The sequence below is a fragment of the Pelophylax lessonae genome (assembly GCF_965119305.1).
Source record: "Pelophylax lessonae genome assembly, chromosome: 9".
Lineage (NCBI taxonomy): Eukaryota > Metazoa > Chordata > Amphibia > Anura > Ranidae > Pelophylax > Pelophylax lessonae.
This window is the reverse complement of record NC_138776.1, coordinates 155,370,276-155,394,604: the sequence shown is the minus strand read 5'-3', so window position 1 is coordinate 155,394,604 and position 24,329 is coordinate 155,370,276. Positions and strand designations below refer to the sequence as shown.

Here is a 24,329-nt window from a genome sequence, read left to right as displayed (position 1 = left end):
AGGCAAGATGCCCCGCACTCAACTCTATGGTCTTGGAGGACCGGAGCGACGTCAAACGTCGTCTCCTTGCAACTGATTTAAAGAGCCAATTTTTTTTCATCATGAAAAAATTACTTTTTTTTTTAGTGTAGATGTGAGGTCTTTTTGACGCCAGATCTCACAATAAAGAGTCTGGTCATGGTTATTTCTATTACAAGGGATGTTTACATTCCTTGTAATAGAAATAAAAATGATCAAAATTCTTTTTTTTTTTTTTTTTAACTGTGTAAAAATAAAAAATAGATAAAAAAATAGGAAAAAAATAAATAAAAAAATTAAAGTACCCTGTCCACGTTAGCTCATGCGCAGAAGCGAACGCATACGGAAGTCCCGCCCACATATGTAAACTGTGTTCGAACCACACATGTGAGGTATCAACGAGATTGTTTGAGTGAGAGCAAACATTTGAGCCCTAGACCTCCTCCAACTTTAAACTGGTAACCTGTCGAAATTTTTAAAGTGTCGCTTATGGGGATTTTTAAGTACCAATGTTTGTCGCCATTCCATGAGCGTGTGCAATTTTAAAGCATGACATCTTGGGTATCTATTTACTCGGCATAACATTATCTTTCACATTATAGAAAGAAATTGGGCTAACTTTACTGTTTTCTTATTTAATTAAAAAAAGTAAATTTTTTCAAAACAAATTGCGTTTGGAAGATCGCTGCGCAAATACGGTGTGATAAAAAATATTGCAACGATATCCATTTTATTCTCTAGGGTCTCTGCTAAAAAAAAAATATATAACGTTTGGGGGTAAGTAGTTTTCTAGCAAAAAAAAACAACTGATTTTAAACTTGTAAACAACAAGTGTCAGACGTAGGCCTGGTCCTTAAGTGGTTAATATTAGTGGTACTAACTTAACAGATGAGGAACTTAGTGTTGGACAGGGGACTAAAATTTGTCCCAGTTAGGAATCTGAACAAGTTCCATACTTATGTGAATGTTCAGATGTATGTTAGGAGCCTGAACATAAAAAAATATTTTTTGTCAAAACCAGGTGAATGAAAGGGCTTGTGTACCCCTTGTGGGCACACATTCCAATGTATCCAATAGGTCTGTCTTTAACCCTCCGAATAAAGATAACAAGCATTTAGAAGTATTCAGAAAAATGGTGGTTAAGGAAGTAGGAGAATTAAAAAAAGTAAAAGATCCTACCTATATTAAACAAGGGATTAATGCTCTTGAGCAGAAGCACGATTTGGTCATCCTCCCTGCTGACAAGGGAGGGGGTCTGGTCATCATGTCCAAATCATATTATGAGGAGATGGGGCGATTATTGGGGGGGATCAGGAAACCTATTGGGTTCTCAGAAAGGACCCTGTTTGATTTTCATAAAGAATTACATTTTTTTGGTGAAGGGAAAGAATAGTGGTATCCTAAAAAAAAGAGAGTCTTTGTTTCTAGACCCTGTGACAAGTTGCACCCCTACCATTTATTTTCTCCCAAAAGGTACATAAGAATGCTCTCCGTCCCCCTGGGAGGCCCATTGTCAATGGAATTGGGTCTGGGACATCTCGGGTCGGTCAATACATTAACTATTTTTTAAAGCCTTTGGTTTGTGCCACCAAGGCTTATTTGAGGGACACCAAGCATATTATTCAGATCTTAGAGACGCTTTCACCTTCATCTGAGACCATTCTGGTAACGGCTGATGTTGGGTCTTTATATACCATTATTGGTCACCAGGATGCCTTGTCATCAGTTCAGTGGGCTTTGGAAGGCTCAGATCTGAGTAGTTACCATAGGATGTATCTGATGGAGTGCTAGGATTTCTGTTTAAGCAACAATTACTTCTGGTACGAACATCGATTCTACCTCCAAACTAGGGGAGTTGCGATGGGTGCCCGCTTTGTTCGTAGTGTGGCCAATTTATTTATGGCCGAATGGGAGGAGGGTGTGGTCTTTCATCAGTGCCTGGATCAGCTGATTTGTTATCGGAGGTACATCAATGATGTGTTTTTGATCTGGGAGGGTGACATGGGGAGTCGCCAGAGTTTTATGGAGAAATTTAATTCTAATACTAAGAACACTGATCCTGAAAAGATGGTCTTTTTGGATTTGGAGATCTTTAGGGATGGTGACCTCCTCAAAACTCTGAGTTACTTCAAACCCACCGATTGTAATGGGTACATTCCTCTGAGCAGTTGTCACCATAAAACATGGCTCTGCAATATACCTAGAGGACAATTTGTCCGCCTTAGGAGGAACTGTTATTCTGAGGCGGACTACCTAATCTAGCAAATTGTCAGAGATCATTTTGGACTATAATGCCCAATATAAAAAGGTGGAGAGGATTTTCTCTAAGCACTGGGGCATTTTGTTAAGGGACAGGTTTTTGGGGCCTGTCTTACTAGCCCGTCCTCAGTTTATATATAGGAAAGCCCCAACTAAGAGACAGGATTGCCCCTGAAGTGGTTGATCCCCCTATACAGAGGGAAAGTAGACTTTTTTTACTTCTTATCGGGGTTCTTTGCATGTGGGCGTTGCCCAGCATGTAAACACTCCAAGTGCAATTTAAAAAGACGTAAAGATTTCACCGCAGCAGCTACTGGTAGAAATTATCAGATAAAGGAGCTGATTACTTGTCAAACTCAGGGAGTTGTGTACATGTTGGAGTGTGATTGCAGCCTCCAATATGTAGGTAGGACCTCCAGGGCTTTACATGTACGCATTGGCGAACATGTCAATATCAAAAAAGGCCTTAAATCCCATAATGTATCCAAACATTTTATATTTTTTCATAATAGAGATCCTAGGGGTCTGAGATTTTGGGGAATTGAAAAAGTGAGTAGACACTGGAGGGGAGGCCATTTCGTTAGACATCTGAGCCAAAGGGAATCCTATTGGATATACGAGACCAATGTTTTTAACCCAGTTGGTTTGAATGTGGTGTTCAATCTCAACTGTTTTATTTCCGATTGATAACATTATGTGGTTTTATATATGTTTTAGAAATTTGGGACTCTCACTGTATTTGATTATTCTTTTTACATAATGGATTTTTATATGGCGTTTTAATGTTTATTTATGAGATATCTTTTTAATAAGAGATAGAAGCGGGTGAGTCTATGTTATTTATGTATCTTATGACCTGCTTACTCTGGTTTAGGGTTCTTTATTATATTTTATATTTGTGGCCACAATAACAGAAGGTATTCTTGTCTTTTGGATACTCCGAAAACTTTTGCCTCTGTTTGGGGTAATTTATTGGGCACTGGCTCAGTGTCTGTTTAGTACCGATTCTTGGTCACTAGATGTTAGTCTTTTAGGCCCGTCTCTTAGTTGCATTTTGCCTGACCCATTGTGGTCTTTATGGCAGCGGCTTTGTTTTTGATAAGTATGGGTGACTGGTTGGCTCCACCCCCGCTGACGAAGTCCCATAGGACGCAACGTGTACGGGAGGTGGAGCTTACGATTCTGACATCACCTGCTGCTGTCTCGCTTGCCGAATGGCTCTGGCACTGACTGGAGGCTTCGGCTGTTCTCTGCACCATCCACTTTTTATATGCTGGAACTTGATCCACTATATGTAAGTGTATTACTAAGCAATAAATCTTAGTTTTTAAATGGTATGCACTTAGATCTCTTCCCTCTCATTGTTTGACTGTCTGGTGTGCGGTTAACCCATCGGGGTTACAGAGGTTCTCATCTCATATACTCAAGGCTCATTATACCGTTGATGACAAGTGGATGATTCAGAAGATGCTTTTGATTTGATTTAAGCCTGTCTGACCCACTGGTAATACAGGGGTCTTTAAATGAGGTGTGCTTTCTAGTAAAGGGATTGTCACCTCCAGTGGATTTTTTTTCCAGCACCCATTGGGGACTCCAGCTACTATTGATAGACTCTCTGAGAGGGATTTTTAGGGTTTACTACTTTATGAATGGACTCTTTTCATCTGTGACTGATTTAGGATTTGTGCTGCACTATTTTTATGTTATGAAAAGGTTAATGTATGAACTGAGTTTGAGAACCAACACTTTTTGTTAAGAAACGACATATCCCACAATTGCTGGGTCTCAGTCTAGTGCTCTACGGGTGAGAGCTAAACAGTAATTAGATCTATAACAAACCGATACAAACAGGCGAGCAATTAACATCTTGCTGCCCAGAGTACAATTTTTACAGCCTCGGCAGCAAGCTGTTATACTAGGATCATGGCTTTACAGCCACCCGATTACTTTTGCAGCACTTGGGAGGGTTCCCCCTCCATGGTAAGCCGTTCCCAGATCTCCTTTATGACGAATGAAGCCAGAAGCGACGAGGATTTTACTGCTGCTGTTCCCGTGCAAGTACATCAGATGATCAAACACATTCTGTGTTTAATCAATGGCCCTTAAGGACAGAGAAAGGATAAGGTTTCTACTGATGTCTCAGTACACATCACTACCCAGAACTATTGGGGGCTTATTTACCCCTTGTGATAACAGAGTTAAATTTAAAAAAATTAAGTGTACACAATTTTACATAACAAAAGAAAAAATATATATTAAAAGCACCCCTGTAAACATTGAAACAGTGACTGCATCACATGTGTGGTTTTGCCACAAATGTCAGTGAGAACAATAATTATAGTGCCAGAGCTCATGTTTTAACTCTAAACTGATAACCTGTAAATGCTTTTACAGCATCACCTATGGGCAAGTTTAGGTACTGCAGCCTTTTGCCATTTCACAAGCATGCTCAATTTTTATTCATGACATGTTTGGTATTGGTTTATTCAAAAGGAACATATTTTATATTGTACTAAAAAAACGCAATAAAAATTGGCATTTGATAATGCCAATGGCAAATATCAAGTGACATAAAAAAAATTCAATAAGTATTGTATGAAGCTATTTGTTACTCTGGTATTTACAAGAAGAAATACACATTTGGTGTTCACTTACCAATACCTACAATTGCCTGTCATTGAAATTCTTTTACTTATTGGTTACCCAGTACTCCCAGCCCTTCCTACATCCCCCTTTGTAGTTTGCACATAGCAGTACAGTGTGGACAATATAATCTGACAGTTCTCCCTGGATAGATGACCTAACAAACTTATGAAGCAGTCAAAGGGGGAGAATGGCAAGCTGTGGTCCGGACTTCTGCACAGATATTGGAGGGCTCACAATGTAAAAAAAAACGACAGTCAGGGAGTCGTGGGATTTCAAACATTACACATATAAAAACTAAATAAATCTGTCACACAATACAAATAATTTTATAATGCACTAACTAAACCAAACTTTTAGCAGAAGTGACCCTGAATAGTCAAATCAATAAGGAAACCTCTGTAGACCATTTCAGTTTTCTGATCTTGTTTATTTGGCAATAATGAGCTTTTTAACTGCAGCCGCAAACTCTGCTCAGCCTGGCTAATCATGACAGCATGCCCACAATCGCAACGCCACTAAACTATTAACCTTTAAGGATCATTCTATTAAATGTATTAAACAAATGGACACTAAACCACAGGAAGCAAATAGAGGATAAGAAAATCCAGACAAGATGCTGCATGACATCGGCCATGGCAGTTGTGCACTAGTAATCATTTGCCCTCTTATTTGTTCATTGATTAGATCATAAACGAAATCCTATATTACTCTAACTCTTCTGTAATGACCATGAAGGTGCAGAGAACATTCTCATCCCATGGCTAAGCAATCTTTAATCCACCGCCCCCCCCCCCCGATCAGATAATACACCTGAGAAACCAAGGGCTGCAATTATAGCCACCATGTGATCATGAAGGTTTGATAGACTTCCTCCATTATTAGGACTTATCAATACCTACCAAAAGCTATCCTAAGCAGTGTAAGGCAGGTGAGATGTAACAAGCAGAATTTTGCACATAATGGATCTGATATACTTAAGGTTGAAATGAGCTACTGAAGGTTACCGAAAAAGATTGGATGTTTGAAGTGAACACAGGTTCACATCGCTTCACACTTTATCAAAAACAGACCCAATTTCTATTATTCAGCACCTCTCATTATTTCTTATACAGCTTAGGAGGTCTTCTCTAGTGTTGACCCATTTTCTCTTATGCCTTACACCATCAGTTTTGCAGTTCTAAAGTTATGACTAAAAACCCGTTTATTGTACCTACATGACACACTTCCACTTTCATGCCAGGATTCAGATAGGGAAATCCTGATCCACTTTATTTTCCAGCGTTCGTTTTTTGCTTTGGATTGAGGTAGTTGATGTGACTATGTAAAGCACATTTGTATTTACCCCACATATTTTCAATGTGACCTAACACTTCTGGGCATTTTTACCAAACCCAATGCTTTATCTGAATGTTCTCTTGTTCTGCATGTTCTTGTGTTCCAGCTACTTTCCACATTCTGAAGATATGTTGTCACCTGTTAACTTTACTCTGTGTGTGTAAATGGTCGTATGACAATGTCATGGGCATCACAGAGTTACAGATCCATATAAAAGTTAACCTGACCTCTATAATGAATACAGTGGTAGAATGTGATCTTGGAGCCTTATAGACTTTACTAAAAGTCTAAAAATCTCTGGTGTCACATAACTGACTGATCCAAAGCAGGCTGCAATAATCATAATTTCAATAAAGCACGTGCCTTTAATGAAGTATCAAGAGAACCCTATGTTTACAAATCACTTTAATAATAGAAAAGAGAAGGGAATCTGATAATGCAAATACAGCTTTAATAGTACTGGAGGAAACCGGAGAATTGCTATATTTGCTTGGCTATTGTAAATTGGGTCAGATGTGTTAAAAAGCCCACTTTTGTCTACACCCCATTTTGTATTGTTCATTAGTAAATGTTTATCTTTTCTAGAATGTCTATACCTGTAATTAATCAGCCTAATTATGTAGTTTAACATCACGAGACTTCAGTGATATTGGGAATGAGAATTATGGCTTTCACTAGTCACTTACCTGGTACCAGGAATAGGCACGATCAACAGGACTGATCAGGATGGCAATAATTTTGGCTCTGGGTAGGAGAGCTGCTGCCCGTTTTGGTACCACTTCTGTGTCAAAATAATTGGCACTTTTCTCAAACATGAAATCTGTGCTGGCATTGGAAGGTATAGGGAAGAAATCCATGTACCTAAGGGGATAGAAGAAACACTTAAAGAAATGCATACTACTTTTCCCCAAAACACAGTATTTGTACAACAAGAATAATTACCAATCAATGCCCTTGTGGTAGTTCTGTCCATTAAAAAACTGGATCTCTTCAAAAGTAACCGGGCTCTGGAAGTTGCTGGTGACAGCAGGGTGCATGGTGAGGAAGGTGTATAGTGCAGTTGTACCTGTTGGAATGACCCAAATATATGGCAGTGAGGAGAGGTCAGTCATCTCCAGTCACCCTGGTACGTTATATGGAAATCATCACGAGATGTACCTGTCTTTTGGGGTCCGACAACAAGGAACTTAGGGAGCCTATCACAAGTCTTTTCCTTAGACCAGATGTCCTTATGTCTCTTGTCATCACAAGGGTTCTATATGGGGGAGAAAAAAAAATTCAAACATTCTAGGGAGCATGAATCTGGACACATTACATTCAATTGAGGGGTTGTCTGTAATAATGGTAAATCTGGGTTTTAAGAATCCTTATGGTTGATCATCATTTAGTATATGCCCCAAATGGAGTGTTCTCTTGCTCAGATCAACATGCTCAAGTACGTTTTCCCCAGAGGCCTTCTGACTGTACCTTCAGTGTCATTTATGGCATTTGAAAAGGTACATTGGGACCTTCATGGTAGCGATTGGGGTAAACGTTTGTTACAGGTAGAGATGAGGTGGATTGTACATGGTCTCATTTATAAATGTTTAGATGTGTTGAATAATTTTATGTAATTATATTTATTAATCCGTGTAGCACACATCCCATGTTATAAATCTACATATTTTGTTATGGTTTATTTTTTTAGTTAGTTTGAATTTAATAAATAATGTTAAACATTCTTTAGCAGTGTATCTGCGATTGTTCAAAAAGTTGAGTACAGTGGCTGACCTCCGTCACCCAGCGCACGTAGGGGTGCTTGGTATGCCGGCCCGGGATCTTTGGTTACTTTGTGGGTTTGGTCTGGCTTCCTTTATCCCCTTAAAGCACCCCTTTCCCTCCTGGTGCTGATTACCTTTCCCAAGCCTTACACCAAAATGGTGCTGATGGATTCTCACCTGGAGGGTAATTACTGCACTGGTGCCGCTGTACATGACGACACATGCGGGAGTCTGACGATATGGGCTCCTTGTTTGTTTACCCTTTTGACAGGGAATGAGGGAACGGTTGCCAATAATCCACACTTGTATGATATTTATATGCTGGGGAGGCATTATTAAATCAGTTAGAATGATAATGATATTAAAAAAACCCTCTTGGATTGCTCGCTGGACAGTAGTGGGAATAGTTGTTGGTGGTAAGTAGAGAGTGGCGTGTGGGTCTGATATAGGCCAATTTAGATAGTTCTAACCAAGTTAAAAAGGAATATATATATACATATATATATATATATATATATATACATACATACATACATACATACACACACACACACACACACACACACACACACACACACGCATACATATATACACACACACACATTTTTGTTATTTTTTTTCAGCTTTGGCGCTTCTCGAGTTATGTCCCTGGAAGAGACATGGTAGGATTTGTATTAAAAAAAAATTGTATTTTCGTACGTACTTAAATCCATTTCTCTGAGTTTGATGGACACAGTGCTCAATAAATAATAACTACTGGGCTATATTGCCTCCTCCAGGAGTAGGACTAAGAAGAACAAAAAACACCTGGCTACCCCCATGGGCCATCCTCAGCTTGGTATATAACCCCCCCCCTCTCTGCCCGAGGTAATCAGTTTAGTAGCATTAGAAGTATAATAACTCCATAGAGGGGTGGGTGCTGTGTCCGTTGAACCGAGAGAAATGGATTTTACGGTAAGTACAAAAATCCCATTTTCTTTCGTTCGATGGAGCAGCGGTGCCGAAAGGAAAATGAGGGGTGGGGAAATAACCCAAGGCTGAACATAAGTGCCCTTAACCAAGACCCAGGAGCCTTAACTGGGTCACAGAAGCCCAGTCTGAAAAAAAAAAAAGTTTTAAGAAAAACACCCCTCAAGAGGAACAGCCCCACAAACAGTAGCATGCAAAACATTGCAGTCAAAAGAAGCATCCTCAGATGCCAAAGTATCTACACTACCATTCCAAAGCTTGGGCTCACCCAGACAATTTCATGTTTTCCATGAAAACTCAAAGGTATGGCATAGCGTTGCAAAATGGAGTAATAGCCTTCCTTATTCAAAATCCCTTTTACCTTGTACATATCTCCCACTTTACCAGTACCAAAGCAGCCCCAGACCATCACTTTACCACCACCATGCTTGACAGATGGCGTCTGGCACTCCTCCAGCATCTGTTCACTTGTTCTGCATTTTACAGTTCTTCTGTGTGATTTAAACACCTCAAACTTAGATTCGTCTGTCCTAACACTTTCCAGTCTTCCTCTGTCCAGTGTCTGTTTTTTTTGCCCATCTTAATCTTTTCCTTTTATTGGCCAGTCTCAGATATGGCTTTTTCTTTGCCAATCTGCCTAGAAGGCCATCATCCCTGAGACGCCTCTTCACTGTGGACGTTGAGACTGGTGTTTTGCGGGCATCATTTAATGAAGCTGCCAGTTGAGGACCTGTGAGTCTATTTCTTAAACTAGAGACTCTAATGTACTTGTCCTCATAGGTGTGCGCAGCCTTTTGCATTAGGGTGTGCACTCCAAAGCTTAAACACACTGAAGCATAATAAACTGAGTTTCCTATTCTTCAGTATGTGAATGAACACAGCGAGTGAGTCGGTGCCACAGAGTGATTAGGGTGTGCCCAGGCACACCTGGCACACCCCCTGCGCACGCCTATGCTTGTCCTCTTGCTTAGTTGTGCACTGGGGCCTCCCTTCTCTTTCTATTCCTGTTAGCGTCCATTTTTGCTGTTCTCTGAAGGGAGTAGTACACGCAGTTGTAGGAAATCTTCAGTGTCTTGGCAATTTCTCGCATGGAATAGCCTTCATTTCTCAGAACAAAAAAAGACTGTCGAGTTTCAGAACAAAGTTCTCTTTTTCTGGCCATTTTGAGAGTATAATCGAACCCACAAATGGTGATGCTCCAGATACTCAACTAGCTCAAAGGAAGGCCAGGTTTATAGCTTCTATATTTAGCACAACAGTTTTCAGCTATGCAAACATAATTGCACAAGGGTTTTGTAATAATCAATTAGCCTTTTAACAAGATTGGCTAACACAATGTACCATTAGAACACAGGAGTGATGGTTGCTGGAAATGGGCCTCTGCACACCTATCTATGTAGATATTCCATTAACCACTTGCCTACTGGGCACTTAAACCCCCCTCCTGCCCAGGAAAATTTTCAGCTGTCAGCGCTGTAACACTTTGAATGACAATTGCACGGTCATGCAACACTGTACCCAAATGAAATTTTTTTTTTTTTTTTTCAAACAAATAGAGCTTTCTTTTGGTGGTATTTAATCACTACTGGGGTTTTTTTTTGCAGAACAAAAAAAGACCGAAAATTTTGAAAAAACAAAAAACTGTTTATATAGTTTGTTATAAAATTTTGGAAACCGGTAATTTTTCTCCTTCATTGATGTGTGCTGATCAGGCGGCACTTATTGGCCCTGATGGGCACTGGTGAGCTGCACTATTGGGCACTGATAAGGCAGCACTGATGGGCACTGGTAGCTGGCGCTGAAGGGCACTAAAAGGCGGCACTCATGGGCACTAATAGGTGGCACTCATGGGCAATGATATGCACTGGTAGGGGACACTTATGATGGGGCACTTATAAGTGACACTGGTAGAGGGCATTGGTGGGCACTGCTGATTTCCGGCTGCTGTTTACTTTACATGATCAGCTGTCATTGGATCACATGGTAAGGGGGCGGGATCGCCCCCGAACTCAGATCAGGCCAGTCTCATGGACTCGCTGATCACAGAGTGAGCCGGGCGCGCTCCGCATTGAGATTGAAGGCCGCTCGTTGCCGAGAGGACGTCATTGTCCCGGGAATTAAGGTCCGCGCAGTAGCCGTCATTTGGCTATAGCGTGGACGCCAAGTAGTTAAAAATCAGCCGTTTCCAGCGAGAATAGTCATTTACCACATTAACAATGTCTAGACTGTATTTCTGATTATTTTAATGTTATCTTAATTGAAAAAAACTGTGCATTTCTTTAAAAAATAAGGACATTTCTAAGTGACCCCAAACTTTTTATCGGTAGTGTACCCTATAGAATTTTGTGAAGGCATGCACCAACGACCAAGTGGCCACCTTGAAAACTTGCGATATTGATGTCTGATGACGGAAGGCCCAAGAAGCACTCAGCGCCGTGACAGGGAAAGGTGGAACCTGACCTTTAATGGAATTGGCCTGAGTCACCGTCTGTCTGATCCATTTGGAGAAGCCGAAGAAGCGGCCAGCCCTTTTCATGGTCCGTCCATAACCACAAAAAGCAAGTCTGACCTCTGACAGGACTTCGTAGCTGCCAGATACACTTGAATCGCACGAACCACATCCAAGGTATGCAAAGCAAATTCCTTGGGATGAGCCGGCTTGGGACACAAGACAGGCAACACAATGTCCTCATTCAAATGGAAGTCAGAGACCACCTTGTGCAGAAATGGACAGGGATGAAGAATCACTTTATCCCTATGGACTACTAAATAATTTTCTATGTGCTGAGGGCTCCTTCCCTTTCCTAGACTATGGCGGGAAGGTACTATTCCCCCCGTAATACCCTTGGTGTCATCCAGGGTAGCCCCAAAAAGGCGATTACCTCGAAAGGGCAGATCAAGGAGGGCTTTCTTAGAGGCTTGGTCTGCGGACCAATTCTTAAGCCACAGCACGCACTATCACCACCACTGAAACAGAAAGTTTGGACAGCACAGGAGCTGTATTCAAAGTAGGATCACAAATAAACTACAGCCCATGGAGCAACTGGCCTGTTAAATCAACAAACGCACCAGGGACCTGCTCACCCCCCAGGCCCTGGCGCAAAAGCTTGGCCCATTCAGTTAGGGTCTGAGACACCAGGGCTGAGGCAAAGACTAGCAGCAATGTCGAACAAGCCATAGTAAACATGCTGCATGGCACAGCCTCCGCTTTCCTGTCAGCTGGGTCGTTAAAGGATGTGAATTCCACTACTGGGATCATGGTAGCTTTGTTCAGCCTGGAAACAGGAGGGTCTACCACTGGTGGACTAGTCCACTTTTTTAAAAGTGACTCCTCAAAAGGGTAGCATACAGCAAAATGTTTGGGGACCACAAAGGGTAATTTTGGTTGTTCCCATTCCTTACAGGAAAACCTGTCAAAATAAGGCACATAAGGAAACACCTTTGGAGTGTGAGGTGACTTATGCATACCAAACTACACAGCCACATCCGTGGCAACATCAGCCGCATCCTCCATTTTCTAAGTCTCACGGACTTCAGTGATAAGAGCGTCTACCAGCGGTTTTTAATTTGCTGATGCGACCATGGAGGAATCATCCTTACTATCAGATGGATCTAGGGGTGTGATATTAGGCCCCCCCCTGGATGGGCCGCATCAAGCTCAGAATCAGATGAGACAGACTGAGCAGGGAAAGGTGGGGGACAATTCCTCCTGGGCGTTTGCCCACACGCCACTTCAGCTTGGAACACTGAGAACTGCAGGATCACCGTCAGTGCAACCATGGGAAGCTGGGGTTCAGAGGGACCTGCCACCTCCATTAGCGGTCAGTGGGGGAGATGTGACCCTAAGGCTCCATAAGGAAAGGAAGACCTTGCAGTACAAAAACTATATTTTGGCACCACTAAAGGATCCCCCCCCCCCCCCCGGGGCTCAGGGTACCTATCAGCAGAGAGAGAGAGAGAGAGAGATAACAGGGACCCCCAAGGACTCACCCAACCAATCGGAGGAGCTCAGAGAATTCAGACCCATTATCACTATGGACGCTATTCCTGTTCATATGTCCCAGGCACAGTAAGAGGAAACAGAGGAAGAGCTTCGGCATCCCCACGAGGCTTCGGTCGTCTCCAACGTCTCCCAGACTAAGAGAAAATGGCCCCCATGACATCAGGCTACACAAACATGGCCACCAACCAGAGAGCAGCCAGACTAAGGGAAAATGGCCCCCCGTGACATGATCGAGCTTCACAAACATGGCCGCCAACTGGAGACCAGCCAGACAGGGGAAATGGCCATCAGCTACAGCATGCTGCCAGGATCTTCCCTGTGCCCTCAGCAACACTGCACCCTCTGCTAGGGGACCCCCTTCTGAAGGTAGGACACACGTTAGGGGAGACTCCGCTGCACACTCTGCACTGGGACCCCCCTGCACTATACCCACACTGCAAACAGTGGGGCATGCACCTAGGGGTCTCCTACACTGGGACCCCTCCAGACTACCAGGGCATGACACACTATCCCAGGACTCTTACAGAGTGGGGACAGTACAAGAGACCCTCAGGGGTCCCCACTGCATCCTCAGCCCTGGGACCCCTACCAGACTCCAGGTCCAGACATGAAGGAAAGGGAGTGGGGGAAGCCCAGCTCACTGAGGGATTTTTAAAGATGGGAGGAGGGAACCTGAAGGCAGGTCTGACTGTCCCTGGAGGTTACCCGCTTCCACCCCAAAAAAAAAAAAAAAAACACGCCAAAAGGGGAGAGGGGGGGACTGTACTTACCCTTCCATGGTGCGGGTAACGCTCCAGACAGAATCCTTGCCACCGAAGAAGGGGAGCTGTCGGCCAAGGGACCGCTGCAACTCAGACCCAAGCTAGGTCGTATGCGACCCTGCAAGGCGCTTAACTCTTGGGCCAGCCTCTGTCCATGAGGCTATATCGAGGCCGACCTAGCGCGTACCTGCAGTCTGCACACGCTGGCTGGGCTGGGGAGGGGGGGGGGGCAACTGGATCTAGATTGCCCAGCCCGGCAGTTGGATTGTAGATCTCCAGAGAGGAAAAAAACCAAATAGATGTAAGGAAGGAGAAAAAAATTGCTAGGACCAGAGATCCCAGCCAGGAGCCTAGGTCCTTACTCCTGATTAGACAGATTAAAACTGATTACGCAGAGCAGAGAGAGGGGTTTATATACCAAGCTGAGGATGGTAGATAGGTTTTTTTTTTGCTCTGCGTAGTCCTACTCCCAGGGGAGGCAATAAAACCCAGTAGTTATGATTTATGAAACGTGTCCGTCGAACGAAAGAGAAACCCCTTTTGTGAGCAACTTTTTTTAAATGGCAACTTAATATATCAGAGGTAGGTCTACCTGTAGAAATCAAAATAGTGCAGTGCAAATGATAAATCAATAAACAGACAAGCATAAGTCCATGAAAAGGTGGTCATCCATCCACAAAGATAAGCCGCTGTGTGATAAAGTGCTCAGGAGACATGCAAGTGGCACAGTGCATCCAGCCTCTTCACTTTGACCTCCACTATCTGATCACCTCCTAAATGTGATCCATAGGGTCCATCCACGCATTCCCACAATTGGGGGTATTGATCCTTTTTTGACCGATCTATGCACGTCCCAGACGATGATTCCTCCATGCATTTAAATTAAAGGACATCTAGTGCTCTCCGTTCATACACATTTATTTAAAGTGAAATAAAACTTACAAATGTTCCAAGTAAATATTATGATGAATAATAGACGGATGACCACCTTTACATGGACTTTATGCTTGTCTGTTTATTGATGTATCTTTGGCGCTTCACCAGTTTGTCTTTGCACTGAACATCTATTGCATATCATTAGGTCTACCCATATATATATATATATTTATTTATATTGTGGTATTTATTGTAGATGGTAAAACCCTTTGTAATATTGTTTTTGCTCATTTTTTTAGCCTCTACAAATTCTCAGTTTCCCTGAGGAAGAAAACTTTGAAACGCGTTAAGATAAGGAGAAATGTACCCTATAAATGTTAATTACGGAATGTACACTATATGCCGGTTGGAAGTACAGAACATAGTTTAATATACATTTTTTGAGTAGGTTTAAATAAAATAACTTTTTTTATGAATTGTTCTATGAAATGCCTCTAAAGTCCCATCCAAACCTTCCTAGTTTATGATTCAGACTATTTTGGGATGTTGGCATTCAATGGATGGGTAAAAATAGTTGGTGGTTATAGCATGGCCATCTGACTGTCCCCACTTTCTGCTCCTATTCATCTTTAACTTCCTCAGTCCCTAATCCAGCTGAAACCTTAGTAGAGCATGGAAACTTTAGTAGCATTTAAATAACAAAAGCCTACATTTAGTTTCACTAAAAACACATCTAACCCCTTAAAATTAAGCTACTTAAAGCTTATGAATTGAAGCTATTAATTTCTTCCATCTATTAATTTCTTCTATAATGCATTAGGAAAAACATTAAATACACATGGACATAGCCATACAGAACACAGAAAGGAAATCTTCTGGCTAGCTGTAAGTAATATTGGGCAAATTGTGTCTGCTCTGAGGCAAGATCTAAAAATCATAAAAACCAAACACTAACACAGTAAAACGAATTTCAGAGAGGTGCGCATAGTAGGCTTTTCCTTTTATTAAAAAAAAAAAAAACAGAAAAAAAAAAGGGTTATTTGACTTACCGTAAAATCCTTTTCTCTGATGTACATTGATGGACAACGCTCCTGATTCTTCTAAACCATTGGGTTATGCTGCCCCCTACAGGAGTAGGACACTAGGCAGGAAAAAGCTTGAGTACGCCTATAAGCAGTTCCAGGGGGTATACTCCCACTCTCAGCTTTAGGCACTCAGTTTTGTTACAAGCAGTGTCAGAAGTAAGCCTAATCCATAGAGGGGTGGGTGCTGTTTCGGTCAATCTTTAGAGAAATGGATTTTACAGTAAGTCAAAAATCCCATTTTCTCTTTCATTCATTGACAGACACAGCTCCTGATTCATCTTAACCATTGGGATGTCCTAAGGCAGTGTTAAACATGAGGAATAAGAAAAAAGCAGACAAAAATTCCCAAGGCTAACCATAGCCAACCAAGTAACATGGAGCTCAATCATAAACAACTAGAGCTCACCTGAAAAATACAATACACCCTCAAGGAGGACCAGGTCCTCCAAGCAAAAGCCAGCAAAACCTTGTGGCCAAAAGAAGCAACTGCAGATGCCAATACATCTACTTTAAATAATGTTGGTAAAAGTGTGCACAGACGACCAGGTGGCCGCCTTGCAAACATGCGTCACTGACGCTTGACGATGGAAGCCCAGGAAACATTAAGCGCCCGAGTAGAGTGCTCCTGACAGGGAAAGGAGGAACCTGACCCCTAATACAATAGGGAATAAAAGAACATGGAGTCCTCTGCCCATTCATACCCTAATACATAAGGGGATTGGTAGTACTAAAAAAGCATTTCACCGCTTCGTCCAACTGGACTGGGTACCTCCACAACCAAGCTCAAGTCAGAAACCATACAAGAAAAACCGCCCATGAGGTCCCCCCGGTGGGGGGTACTCAGAAAGAATAGTTGTAACAGAGAACCATAAACTGTGTAAAACGCAATAAGTTAATTGAGGTACTGACAAAAGATATAGATTACAAAAATGGTTGTAAAAAATACCACCCAGACACCCAGTGGAAAAACACACAGACAACGTTGTCTAGGTGAGCACATAAAAAGGGCCCCATTCACACTCTCACTTGCATTCTGCAGATTAATATTCACACTCTACACAGTTCTTTCTGGAGACTTTCAAAGTATTCCAATTCAAGGGTACCCCTTCTTTCAAGGAAATCTCTCCAAATTAAGAATCATGATCAAGAAATATGTGAAGAAAGGGGTCACCATGGTAGCTGATATAGACTCATTTGATGTCAGCACTTTTGCTTTTCTCAAAGCACGGAATTCCACCAGGGATAGACGGTCAAGGCTTGAGTGTAAGATAGCCAGTCAATTGCTAGTCAAAGTCTGGAAGCCATCAGCCGCATATCTTCCTGGTGATATAGCAGGGGGTCAAGTTCCCAAAGGTTGGGTGTATGTTCTTGATGGTCAGGTGGTGGTGTCATGTATGTGAACACTAATTACTTGCCACAGTATGGTATGCAGTTCAAGGTAGTCGGTGTAGGGTGTCTAGGGATATCTTACCCTTCTTCCACCTCTGCCGGGAGGTTCCAGTCCTGGTCTCACTCCAACACTTTCCAAGAAGTCCGGTATGTTGCCCGTATGAGGTGTGACCTAGTGGTACTAAGGCGTGTGAGGGCGCCCCTTCATGCAGAGGGAGCCTTGTCCACAGGTCATGGCTTGCCAGACCAGGTCCTCTTGGAACCTCCGGTGGAGGCCCTGACTTTTGATCCCTTGGCTTGAGACCCTGGGGGGGGGGGGGGGGGCGAAAAACCTCTTCGGACCCAAGGAGAATGGCCCACGCCTTCTTGCCCTTGGCAGCCTGCGGAAGAAGAGTACTCTTCCCCCCTGTGAGACCCTTAACTATGTCATCCAAGGAAGCTCCACACAGGCAATCCCCTACAAGGGGGAGATCAGATAAGGCTTTCTTAGAAGTCTGGTCTGCAGACCAGTATTTCAGCCAGATAATACGCCGAAGGACCGCTGCCGATACAGACTGCCTAGAAATGAAAGGAGCCGCATCCAAAGAGGCATCACAGATAAAATGTAGCCCTTGGACCAACTGATCCGCAGGACAGGGGGAAGCGGTTTCCCCTCATGGGTCCGGTGTAAAAGTTTAGCCCACTTGGACAGAACTTGTTACACCAGGGCAATAGTAAATACCGGCCTAAGTGCCAAAACAAGCCACAGTGCACATATGGTGGGCTAGAGCCTCCGCCCTCCTATCAGCTGGATTTTTAAAGGCCTGGGACTCATCAACTGGAAGTTAGCTTTATTCCACTTGGAAACCAATGAGTCCACTACAGGTGGGACCATCCACCTTTAATGCAGTTAATCTTTATAAGGGCACAGAAAGCAAAAAGCGCTTAGGGACCACTGCGTTTTGGACAACCCCACTGTTTTGTGACAATGTTGTCAAAGTAAGATGAAAAGGGAACACCCTCGCCGCTTTGGAGGGCATGTGGGTGCCAAAAGGGACCAGCGCCTCCAACACATCAGCCGCAACCTCCATTTTTAAAATGTCACGCACTGACACAAATATAGTGAATCCACCTTTTCATGCGCGGCTAGAGGAGCGGAGGAATCATCATCACTATCTGAGCACTCAGGATGCGTGGACGCAGATCTAATAGGGTCACTATATACTAAGCTCACCCTGAAAACGTAATCAGGGGAGGCCGCCAACTGCAATCCGACAAAAGGGACGCCGATCAAGGGCCGACCTACTGGACCCCGCAAAAAAAAAATAAGGGGGCCGCCCTATGAGCCCTCCATAGAGGGCATAATAGGAAATAGCCTCTTAAAAGGAGGCCACCTGCTGTGGTGCGGACGCGCAGGCAGTGTACTCTGATGGTCCAGCAGCGTTAAAAGGGGCAGGTGTCCCACACACTAATGGTGGCAAGGCTGTCATTTAAAAATGAAGGCCACCCATTCCAAGGGAGGAGCCAACTGACCACATGGCCTAGCAAGCTGCGGCCTAAATTTTTGTGGAGGCCCAGCTGCAAGTGCACGGATCCCAGCCCGGCAGATGCCCAAAGGAAGAGTGGGGGCTTCAATCAAACGCACTGGAGCCGCTCCCCCAACTGAGGTGCCGGACTCAGCCGCATGGTCTAGTAGGCCGCAGCCTAAATTCTCGTGGGCACACAGCCGCTTGGACGCGAGCCACAGCAGAGCCACCCTCACAGGGGCCTCCTCACTTTGTTTCCGACTAGTAGGCCACAAAGCCGCGGCCTAAATTTTTTATCTGATCCGGCTGCGTGAGGCACGAACCCACGGATGCTAAACTATCCTCTCCCCCAGCCCAACAACTGCCGCAGGGAGCCCAGAGGACATCCCTGCCCCAGTCCCCACACCCCAGGGTGGCAGGAAACCCTGCTCAACCCCCCCGTTGCGCACCAGGAAAGACCCAGTCAGCAGCAACTCCAACCAGCCCCCCTTAAGAGCATTTGGCAACAGCCAGCTCACAACCTCACCCAGGAAGAAAGGGGTAGAGGGGCTGAAAGATCCACAGTGGCCACTGACATTTTAGAGGGGCTGGGGGGGAAGGAGAGGGTCCCACCGTCCCAGGGAGGGGCCTATGTTCACCCCAAAACCCTCCAGGAGTAGAGGGGGGACAGCTACTTACCATACAAGGAACAGGGTGGGCACCACTCCTGGACAGACCACAGCTCCATCGTAATGTGGGTGCTGTCGGCCAGGAGAAGCACTGCAACTCAAGCTGAAGCCAGGTTGTATGCGTCCTTGCGAGACATTTAACTCACAGGCCAGCCCATCCAGTGGGGCTATGTTGTGGCCAACCTAGCGCGGAGCTTTGATCGCTGGCCAGACTGAGGGGACCCTCTGGATCTAGATTATCCAGTCTGTCGCCCAGTCCAGGAATTGATTGTGGATTCTCACAGGAACAAAATAAAGATAGGTAAAAAATTCCATTTAAAAAGAAAAAAAATCACCAGGACCAGAGATCTCCGCAAGGAACTAGGTCCCTACTCCTGACTAGGCAGAAAAAAAAAACTGAGTGCCTATAGCAGATAGTGGGTGTATACGCACTGGGACTGCCCATAGGCGTAGTCAAGCTTTTTCCTGCCGCGTCCCACTCCTGTAGGAGGCAGTATAACCCAATGGTTAAGAAGAATCAAGAGCTGTGTCCGTCAATGAATGAAAGAGAAAAACATCCGGCGGTGTTTGGTTATATGCCAATAGTCATGAAAATGAGGACTGACTGTGCAATATAAGCTTAGCAGCTTCTTGCACTGTGTTCCTCTCTATACAAGGAAAGGTCTTCTGTGACCTTTGAAATGCAGCAGATATAAAATCTTATGTAATCATGACACTTCTGAGTGTTTTGCTCTCAAGGCCACAGGAGTGTTACATAAAGGAATATTTGCACCTACCTGCCACAGTGGGTTCTTCTCTTGTGGGAAAATCTCAAAGTACTTCTTAGCCAATTGGACAGGTGGCAGAGTCTGTAGTCTGAGGTTGGTCCAGCACTGCACAAACTTCACCAAGCTTTCAAACGTGTACAGCCCCAGGCGGTCATTGCCATAGTTCGAGAGATGTGTCATGAAGATGCTGATCTGTAACATGCACACAAAGAGATTGCCATCTAGGTTAATTCTCCTAAGCACAGTACTTGGCTGTATAAACACACATCTATTATGAATGTGTCTTGCAGGGAGATAAAAGACAGTATGCAGGAAAAGGTGCTGCAGGTGCTGTGGGATTTTAGAGCACGGTCCAATTTTCTGGTTAGGATTCACATTCACTTGATGTAAAGCAGTCTTTTCTTGACATTAACATGACATTACAAAGCTAGAACCATTGAATATTTCATGACCTCTCCGTTGTGCCCTGTTGAATATTTCAGAGAAGAGACGGGAAGACTGCATTCTGCTCTACTTGTGCATCCCCTACAGATCTCCAAGCCATCTCCAACTAGACCATTTGCTATAAGAATGACATGGAAGACATGGTGCCTTCTGCAATGGAAACACTTTTCTAAATGTTGGAATACAAATTGAGACTTCCAGAATTTCAGTAAAGTTGCATACATTTATTAGACCATCATGCAGATCTGGGTTTTCTTTTTAGTTCACCTATATAACATTAATCAGACAACAATGAGAAAACCGCTATATTGAGAATAAAATTTGATCAGATAATGAATCTATAAATTACATCCAGTGTGTAGTAGTCATGATTCCAGCATTTGAACTAAATATTGAAGACAAAACATTCTCACACTATAAAAATCCATGAAAACAAATGTCACCCTAGACTTCTATGAGAGCTCCTAAGTGGGTATATAGATATAGGTTTACTTTTAGCAACAAGTCTAGGAGAGAAAGTAGCTGGAAATCTGTGTACCCGAGGTGTGAAGAGGCATCAATCAAACAAACAGCCATTACCTTCCTCTTATGCTCTTGATTACAGACTTCATTTTCACATTCTCCTGAAGCTCTCTCCAGCTTGCTCTAACTGTAGCATGAAAATGGTTTTTCAGCGAGCTCCATGGGGTCCTCGCTGGTGTATGTCTGGAAAACCACAGTAAAACACTTGCATTCTCAAGATCCATTATGCAGTCCAAAGAACTGTACAATGGCAGAGAAGAAACATACTGCCTTAATGGTGACATAACTGCTGGAGAGTCACAGACTGTGTATAACATTATTTTGTTATTTCTGCATGCACAGGAGACTTCTGAAGTTACTTACAGAAACAATACTTCCAAATCATTATATAACAGTTCTGATCTTTCTCTAGTTTTGATGATCCAACGCTCTGCAGGAGTTAAATGTATCCCCGTCTCACCCAACAGAGACTACAGTACCTCCTGCAATCTCTAGTAGGCACTTTGCATTAAGGAACCAAATTCTATGTGCCACTTTCATATGCAGTATCCTGCCCCCAATCTAGCGTGATCCCACCCCAGCACACTGTTGGTCTTTTCTCTATATCTTGCCCCCCAGCATAGGCATTTACCTTGCCAGTATCTATGCTAGCAGTGAGATGGCCCCTTAGGTAAAGATCACAAACTCTCAATCATGAACAGACAGCCGACATTGTCAGACACAGAGTGCACAATCTGGCACAACATAGGGAGGACTCCTGGCACAGATCACTTCTATGTTCTTACCTTTGGTGTGTCAGTGCTATGAGCCAGCTCAGGTGCTATTAGCCAGCTCAGATGCAGATCAGAGACTTTACATACCCAATCTGTATCTGATGGTCTAATAGACCCTGATGTCTCCATAAAAACAACCCTTTACCACAAAAAATAAAGATGGGATTTTTTACTCACCCTAAAATACATTTCTCTGAGTTTATTTAGACTCAGCACTCCATTATTACACCCTGTTCCAAATTATTATGCAAATTCTATTTAAGTGTCACAAAGATTAACTATTTTGTTTTTCAGTTTAACTCATGGATGGCATTGTGTCTCAGGGCTCTTTTGATCACTGAAAACAATCTCAGACACCTGTGATAACTAGATTGCCAGGTGAGCCCAATTTAAGGAAAAATTACTAAAAGGAGGGTGTTCCACATTATTAAACGCTTGCCGACCGCCGGCCACAGTTGTACAGCCGCAGTCTGGCGCTCCAAGCAAAGTTCCGGCGCTAGCCTGGGAGGAGCTAGGGGGCGATCGTGCGCTGCCGGAGCCGTGCTCCCGCCCCTGCACGTCGGCTGGGAAGTCAGTGCGTGTGACCGGCGGCTCCGATACCCGCCGGCCACTTGCGATCTCCCGCTGCAGTGAGAGAAGGACAGACGGCTGATGTAAACACAGCCGTTTGTCATTCTCACTAAAGTAATCACAGAGGCTATGCAATCCTGCTATGTAGGATCGCATGTCTCTGATTACATCACAAGCCACGCCCCTCCACAGTTAGAATCACGCCCCTAGGGACACACTTAACCCCTTGATCACCAGTAAAGTTAACCCCTTCCCTGCCAGTGTAATTTTTACAGTAACAGTGCATATTTATAGCACTGTTTACTGTAGTAATGTCACTGGTACTGCCAAAAGTGTAAAAAATTTCATTCAGGGGTCCAATCTGTCCGCCGCAATGTCGTAGTCCCACAAAAAATAAATAAATCGCAGATCGCCGCCATTACTAGTTAAAGAAAAAAAAAAAAGCAATAAAAATTACAAATCTTTCCCGTAGTTAGTAAACGCAATAACCTTTGCGCAAACCAATCAAAATACGCTTATTGCGATTTTTTTTTTTATATCAAGAAAAAAAACTTTATTAAGGTATTCGAACAAAACAGGACACAAAAACAGAGTCCAGAGCATATGCATTACAGTCAGCAATAAACAAATGCACCAAGAGCATACAGCGATAGCACAACAACCTCCCAGCAAACATCCCCATAAACAGCAGGAAAAGTAAACCGAGATCCATCCCAGCCGCCCCCCACCCCTCAACAAAATAACCATGCATAGGCAGAACTGGCGATAACCGCCCATAAAACAATGATCAACAGACCTCACCCCACCCCCGCCAGTATATTGTTTAGTACCAGGTCCACCGGGGCTAGGCCCGGTACAGCCAGCCAGGGAGCCCACAAGCGTTCAAATTTACCAGCGCTGCCCCTATGTTGATATATGTATTTTTCTAGTCTGAGTGTGTCCCCCATAGCCGCAACCCACTCTTTAACCAGTGGGGCCCTGGGAGAGATCCAGTACCGCAGAAGACGTTTTCTCGCCCAAAATAATGCTCGACCAATAGCCTGCAGAGCCGGCTCCGGGGCCTGGACTCCACTCAGAATACCCAATAGGCAAACATTAGGATCCTCCGGCACCTGAACCCCGAAGGCCCCTGAAAGCGTTGTGAGCACACCCCTCCAATAAACATGAAGCTTAGGGCAGCACCAGAGGAGATGCAGCAAATCCCCATGATTCCTCATGCATCTACCACAAGTGGGAGAGTCTCTCCTACCTATCCTATACAGCCGGGCCGGTGTATAATGAGTCCTGTACAAAATGTAAAGCTGAGACAATCTCTGAGCCACATTCAGAGAGCTCAACTGCACAGCCTGTAGGGCCTCCTTCCCATTGTTCATCCTCAAATGCTCCCACATCTTTCTCCCACTGGGGGACCATACGGAGGGGATGCCGGTCCATGAAGGAACTCAGCAGTAGAGAATAACAATGTGAAAGAGATCCCTTAAAGTCAGTAACAGTGGACATAAAGTGAAATATCGGTGCGGGAGAATGAACCCAAATATCATCCCCCCCCTGGGCCTTGATGGCATGCTGCAGATAATAGAAATGCATGGACTAGATTAGATGAAACGCCTCCCGCAGCGTATCAAAAGACCGGAGCTCTCCACTGCGGAATATATGGGTCATATGAGAGATGCCATACCCCAACCGCCTAGCACCATATAGCAACACAGCCAACTCAGGGTACCTAGCATTCTTCCATATAGGGCTAAAACCGGTATACCCCACTACCTGCTGCAGTTGGCGAGCCTTATTCCAGGTTTTTTGCATAAGGACATAGGTTGGATATAGTTTACTAGATTTCCCAAGCCGCAAAGATTCCAAGTGGGCCGCCAAGTCCCCCCGGCCCACGGTGTGGGCCAGAAGGCTCGCAACCGACCCCTCCCCCTTCTCACTCATGGCCCGAGCGATATGTTAAAGCTGGGAGGCCAAGCAGTACAGCC

The 24,329-nt window shown here is 43.9% G+C and overlaps 1 protein-coding gene across 2 annotated transcripts in view; it reads right to left on the bottom strand.

Moving 5' to 3' along the window:
- The window catches only part of NDST2 (N-deacetylase and N-sulfotransferase 2), a 396,550-nt gene that overhangs the window by 41,270 nt on the left and 330,951 nt on the right, over window positions 1–24,329 (bottom strand). For both annotated transcript variants that reach the window (XM_082267466.1, XM_082267467.1), the window contains 4 exons: window positions 20,051–20,233; window positions 7,417–7,513; window positions 7,201–7,324; window positions 6,945–7,119 (listed from right to left, as the gene is read on the bottom strand). In XM_082267466.1, coding sequence (XP_082123592.1) covers window positions 6,945–7,119; window positions 7,201–7,324; window positions 7,417–7,513; window positions 20,051–20,233 — 579 coding nt within the window. The remainder of the gene's footprint in view (window positions 1–6,944; window positions 7,120–7,200; window positions 7,325–7,416; window positions 7,514–20,050; window positions 20,234–24,329) is intronic.